The 6,881-nt window shown below is 37.6% G+C and overlaps 1 protein-coding gene across 3 annotated transcripts in view; it reads left to right on the top strand.

Moving 5' to 3' along the window:
• Positions 1 to 6,507, top strand: part of TRMT2B (tRNA methyltransferase 2B) — a 44,111-nt gene extending 37,604 nt beyond the window's left edge. For all 3 annotated transcript variants that reach the window (XM_045803616.2, XM_087860345.1, XM_087860346.1), the window contains one exon: positions 6,009 to 6,507. In XM_045803616.2, coding sequence (XP_045659572.2) covers positions 6,009 to 6,135 — 127 coding nt within the window. In that variant the 3' untranslated portion in view covers positions 6,136 to 6,507. The remainder of the gene's footprint in view (positions 1 to 6,008) is intronic.
• Positions 6,508 to 6,881: the final 374 nt, after the last annotated feature.

Raw genomic sequence — 6,881 nt, forward strand, 5'->3', positions numbered from 1 at the left:
TGCTCCCCGCCTGCCTCTGCTCTGTCTCTCTCTCTGTCTGTCTCTCTCTCTCTGAGAAATGGATAAATAAAATCTTTTAAAAAAAAGAACTTATCAAACTCCCAAAAAACAAATAATCCAGTTAAGAAATGAGCAGAAGACATGAATAGACATTTTTCCAAAGAAGACATGCAGATGGCCAACAGACACATGGAAAGATGCTTAACATCACTCCTCAGCAGGGAAATGCAAATCAAAACTGCAATGAGATATTACCTCAGTCCTGTCAGAATGGCTAAAATTAACAACACAGGAAAGGGCAGGTGTTGGTAAAGATATGGAGAAAGGGGAACCCTCTTACACTGTTGGTGGGAATATAAACAGAGGTGAAGCCACTGTGGAAAACAGTATGGAGGTTTCTCAGAAAGTTAAAAATAGAACTATCCTGTGATCCAGGAATTGCACTACTAGGTATTTACCCAAAGGATACAAAAGTAGCGATTTGAAGGGACACATGCACCCTGATGTTTATTTCAGCATTATCACTAATAGCCAAATTATGGAAAGAGCCCAAATGTCCATTGACTGATGAATGGATAAAGAAGTTGTGAAGCGTATATGTATATGTGTATATGTGTGTGTGTGTGTGTGTATATATATATATATATACATATGTATATATATATACATGCATAGATGTATATACACACACATGCAGACATACACACACGGGAATATTATTCAGCCATCAAAAAGAATGAAATCTTGCCATTTGCAATGACATGGATGGAGCTAGAGTGTATTATGCTAAGTGAAATAAGTCAGTTAGAAAAAGACAAATACCATATGATTTCACTCATATGTGGAATTTAAGAAATGAAACAGATGAGCATGGGGGAAAAAGAGAGAGGCAAACCATAAAAGAGACTCTTAACTATGGAGAACAAACGGAGCGTTGCTGGAGGGGAGGTGGGCAGGGAGATGGGTTAAATGAATGATGGGGATTAAGGAGGGCACTTGTGATGAGCACTGAGTGTTGAATGTAAGTGATGCATCACTAAATTGTACTCCTAAAATTAATATTACACTGTAAGTTAGCTAACTGGAATTTAAATAAAAGCTTGAAATAAAAGAAAAAGGAAAAAGGAACAGAAGAAAGAAAATATAAGTGTGTTTATGAACCATGAAAGGATGCTCAGTCTCTTCCATTATAATGGAAATGCAAATTAAATGTACACCGAGATACCACTTTTTACATCTCAGATGGGCAGAAAGAAGTTCAAAAGTTTGATAATACACTGTTGGCAATACTAAGAGGAAACATGAATTCTAAAAATTACTAGTCAGAGTGTAAATTGGTACCATTCCTATGGAGGGAAATTTAGCAATATAGATTATAAATGTATATATACCCCTTAAATCAGTAATTCCATTCCTGAGGCTTTATCTTACGTGACACACGTAAAATGACCTAGATACAAAGTTCTTTATTATAATATTATAACAGCAAGCAATGAAATATCTTAAAAGTCCATCAGTGGGGAACTGGTTAAACCATCAATGCTCTGTCCATACAATGGAATACTGTGCTGCTATAAAGAGGAATGCAGATGGTCTCTGTACAGATCTAGAAAGATCTCTAAGGTGTGTTATTTTTGAACAGCAGCGTTATTGAGATATAATTCATATATAAAATTCGTCTCTTTAAAAGTGCATAATTCTGTGTTTTTTAGTATGTTCTCAGACTTGTGTGGCCATCACCACTATTTCCAGAACATTTTCATCACTTCAAAAAGAAACCCTGCACCTCTTACCTGTTACTCCCCATTTTTCCCTAATCCCCTGGCTTTAGGCAACCACTGATATACTTTCCTGTCTTTATGGATTTGCTTATTCTGCACTCTTCATACAAATGAAGTCATACAATATGTAGTTCTTTGCATCTGGCTTCTTTCACTTATGCAAGGTTCATCCTTGCATGGTGGTAGCATGTATCAGTGTTTCATTCCTTTACGGCTGAATAATACTTCACTTCATGGATATATCACATTTTCTTTTTATTTTTTTAAAGATTTTTTAATTTATTTGAGAGAGAGAAAGCGAGAGAGCACGAGCGGGGGGGGGGCAGAGGAGAGGGAGAAGCAGGCTCCTCACTGAGCAGGAAGCCCGATGCGGGACTCGATCCCAAGACCCTGGGATCATGACCCGAGCCGAAGGCAGCCACTTAACCAACTGAGCCACCCAGGTGCCCCAATATATCACATTTTATATATTCATCTGTCAGCTGATAGACATTTGGGTTGTTTCCACTTTTTGCCTCTTGTGAATAATGCTGCTATGAACATGTGCAAATTTTTGTGTGGACACAGGCTTTCATTTCTCTTGGGTAGATACCTAGGAGTGGAATTGCCGGGTCATGTAGTAACTCTGTGTTAACCTTTTGAGGAACTGCCAGCCTGTTTTCCAAAGAGCTGTTCCATTTTACATTTCCACCAGCAGCCTGTGAGGGTTCCAATTTGCCGACATCCTCACCAACTCTTGTTACTGTCTGTTTTATTATATTCATTCGAATGGGTGAAAAGTGGTATGTTCTTGTGGTTTTGATTTCTATTTCCTCAGTGGCTAATGATGATGGCATTTTTTCATGTGCTTATTGTCCATTTGTATATCTTCTTTGGAGAAATGTCTATTCAGATCCTTTGCCCATTTTTTAATTGGATTGTCTTTTTATTATTGTTTTAAGATTTCTTAATATATTCTAGATACAAGTCCCTTATCGGATACATGATTTGCCAAAATTGTCTCCTGTGGGTTCTCTGTTCACTTTCTCGATGGTGTCCTTTGAAGCATAAGAGTATTAATTTTCTTTTTTTTTAAAGATTTTATTTATTTGAGAGAGAGAGGGAGAGTGCGCACAGAGGGAGAGGAAGAGGGAGATGCAGACTCCCAGCTGAGCAGGGAGATCCCAGGACCCTGAGACCATGACCTGAGCTGAAGGCAGATGCTTTACTGACTAATCCACCCAGGCGCCCCAGGAGTATTAGTTTTCAATTTGTCCAGACTGTTTTCTTTCCTTCTTTCTTTTTTTTTTTTAAGATTTTATTTATTTATTTGACAGAGAGAGAAACAGTGAGAGAGGGAACACAAGCAGGGGAAGCAGGAGAGGGAGAAGCAGGCTCCCCACCAAGCAGGGAGCCCGATGTGGGGCTTGATCCCAGGACCCTGGGACCCTGACCCAAGCTGAAGGCAGACACTTAATGACTGAGTCATCCAGGCGCCCCTGTCCAGACTATTTCCTTTTGTGGCTTGTGATTTTGGTTCTAAGGTCTGTTACTAAGTGGAAATAGTAAGGTGTGCAGAATTGTTTATATAATAGTAAACTGTCTTTGTAAAAAAGGACAAAAGATTAGGAGAATATGGATTTATATTTGTGCAGGCATCGAGAAACTGGTAATTTATATAAGAAACTGATAATAGTAGCTATCTATGGTCGGGAAGAACTGTGGAGATGGGTGTCCTAGCCGGGAAGGAGACTTCACCAAATAGCTTTTTATATTATCTCACTTTTGAATATAATGAAAATATTTATTATGCAAGTCAATAAATTTAAAAATACAATGATTAAGAGTAAACCTAGGATTCTGCTAACACAGTGAGTAAAACAATAAATAGGGCCTTAAAAAGGTAAGGAAAATTTATTTTGAAAAGACGGTACGTGCATATGGTAGAAAAACTCAAACAATACAAAAGAGTATGCAGTGAATAAAATGAGTCTATTTCTTACTCCTGGCCCCTAATCCTTCAGATGTCACCACTCTTACCAGCTTCTTGTGTAGCCTATCAGAGATATTCTGTGACTATACAAGTTCGTGTGTGTGCATGTGTGTACACATGCATGTATGTATACATACCATCCCTCTCTCTCTCTCTCTTTTTTTTTAACAAATAGAACTAAAACACTGTTCTGCCCCATGCTTTTCACTTAACATTAGATTTTGGAGATTGTTCTACGATGATGTAGAATCTGCATCAGTACTTACAGGTCTACTTAATTTTTTAAATAGGCTATGTAGTTTTAACTTACATAAATATGTCATTTAACTAGTCCCTTGCTCATGAATTTTAAGGTTGTTTCTACTCTGTTGGGATGACAGTGTTGCAATGAATATCCTTGCACATATACCTTTGTACATATGTGCAGTGTATAGGTATATGTGATGAATAAGTGTATGTGATAGTATATATAGTAGATAAATTCCTGTTGTGGAGTTGCTGAGTTAAAGGATATATACTTTTAACATTTTCAGCTATTTTCTAACAAAGCTCTAGAATTAACTTATCAAAAATATCCTTTTGGGATTGTGATTAGAAGTACATTGAACTTACTAATTTAGGGAGAATTGAAATCTTTACAATATTTTTTCTGTCCAAGTATGTGGTATGTCTCTTTAGTTACTCTAGTCTTATATAATTCTCTAAAGCCATATATATATATATATATATATATGTAATATATATATATATATATATAATTTTTTCCAATATAGGTCTTTCTTCATAAGGTTAATATAAGATATTGTAAATAGCAATATTTTATTGCTATTATGAACGGGACCTTTTTCATTACTTTTTCTAAGTGGTTATTGCCAACCTTGTGTCCAGCTTCCTCATTCTTTTATTAGTTTTATTTGTTTTCTAGTTGCTTCTCTTGCTTGGTAGCTGGCCATTTTCTTGGTAGCTGGCCTTGCGACCACCATATCAAAACCAGTTTTGTCTCTCTCCTTCCAATACTTTTTCTTTCTTATTACATTGGATAAGAAAATGTTCCATTTTAGGGGCGCCTGGATGGCTCAGTCAGTTAAGCATCTGCCTTTGGCTCAGATTATGATCTCAGGGTCCTGGGATCAAGCCCCACATCAGGTTCTTCTACTCAGCAGGGAGTCTGCTTCTCCCTCTCCCTCTCCCTCTGTGTATACTCTCTCTTTCTTCCTCTGTCTCTGTCTCTCTGTCTCTCTCTCTCTCAAAGAAATAAATAAAATCTTCAAAAAATTTTTAGAAAATGTTCCATTGTAGAAGCACTAGTGAATATCTTGTCTTGTTCTGATTTCAGTGGGACAGTGCTATTTAAACTGTTGAGAGTCAGCCAGGGAAACAACTCTTTTGCTTTGTTGGTTTGAGAGTAAATTGGCACAATCTTTTTCAGAACAGTTTAGTGGTATATATCTTAGGGCCTTACAAACATATAGGCCCTTCAACTCAGCAGTTCTACTAAACAACTAAAAATGTGTGCAAAGATATAACTATTAAGGATATTCGTGGAGGACTTTTTCAAATAGCAAAGTGTTAGGAACAGCTTAAATTTCCAATAGTAAGGGATTAGATAAATATGGTACGCACATTTAATGAAATACCATATAGTCAATAAATGTGAGGTAGCCTGGCATGTAGTGGAGAGATGGATGTGCTCTGTGATGAACTGAAGAAACTGGTTGTAAAGCAGTATGTACGATATGTACAGTGGGACTCCATTTTAAGAAACCAATTTAAATATACATATTTAGAAAGGTATATCCTGGAAAGTCAGCAGTGGTTCTCCTTGGTGAGTTTATAGGGGAATTTTTGTGCTTACTTTTGCTTGACTGCCTTTGAAATAAGGAAAAAGAGTAATCTACTTTGAAAAATTTCAATAGAATAATTCAGTAATATTTATTAATTTTCATGTGCAAATCATACAGAAAATATATGACTTAGGCCGCTTGCTCTATGCACTATTGAACTCTGTATCACAAACTGGGAACACAGAGATGAATAATAAGTAGTTTTAGCTTCATTTCCACCCTTGAAAAGATTATACTTCACTGTGAAAGATGGTTAAAAAAAAAACCCAGGTAGTTAAATTAACTAATGTTGTTACAGAGAGTGACATATGGGGCTGTCGGAACACAGGGAAGGGCTTAATTTTTAAGACGGGGTGATCCTATAGGTTCTCCTTGGTTTCGAGGAACTGATACTATGATCTGTGTCTACAGGCTGTGCTGTCCTCCAGACTCTGCTAAGAAGCTTCTTGGTGAGCCTTTTGTCCTGAGAAAAGCCGTGCCTGTGGATCTGTTCCCCCATACCCTGCACTGTGAGCTGGTGCTCCTCCTCACCCGATAAGCAGCCTCCTACGGGACTGCAGGCTGTTTATTAAGGCTGGAGTTTTAGTACCTTCCAGGTTTGGCATCTTGCTCCATTGCAGATCCTGAGAGCGTTATTGGAGAAACCAGTATTTGGATCACGAGCAGGAAGAATATATAGGTGACCCTTGAACAACGTGGGTTAGGGCTGCTGACCCCCTACACAGTCGACAATCTACCTATACCTTTTGACTCCTCAAAAAGTTAACTACTCTTAGCCTGCTGTTGATTGGAAGCCTTACTGATAACAGAACCAGTGAATTAACACATATTTTGTACGTTCTATGTATTATATGTTGTATTCTTACAATAAAGTAAGCTAGAGGAAATAAAATGTTATTGAGAAAATACACTTACTGTATGGTATTTATTGAAAAAAAAATCCATTATTAAGTCCATCTGCATAGTTCAAATGTGTGTTGTTAAAGGGTCAGCTACAGCAGGCCTTCTATCTGATGCATATTTATAACCTTAGTTTTTAGGTTCCTTTGCTTTCACGAATGTTGGCCTGGTTGTGGCCACTCCTTGGCGCTGGATCTAGACTGTTCTTTCCTTTTGCTGTCAGCCTGTCATGCCTCCCTTGGTCCTAGTTCAGTCTTATCTCCTCTCTCTGACTCTGTGGTGTGGAGAGAACATAACTGAGCTTTTCTCTGCAGCTGGTCATAATAACACATTGACTTGGGTCTCTGTATTTGCTGATTTGGGTAGCTATGTTCTGCATTCATT

Source organism: Ursus americanus, chromosome X, assembly GCF_024610735.1.
Source record: "Ursus americanus isolate L20-20 chromosome X, mUrsAme1.1.p, whole genome shotgun sequence".
Lineage (NCBI taxonomy): Eukaryota > Metazoa > Chordata > Mammalia > Carnivora > Ursidae > Ursus > Ursus americanus.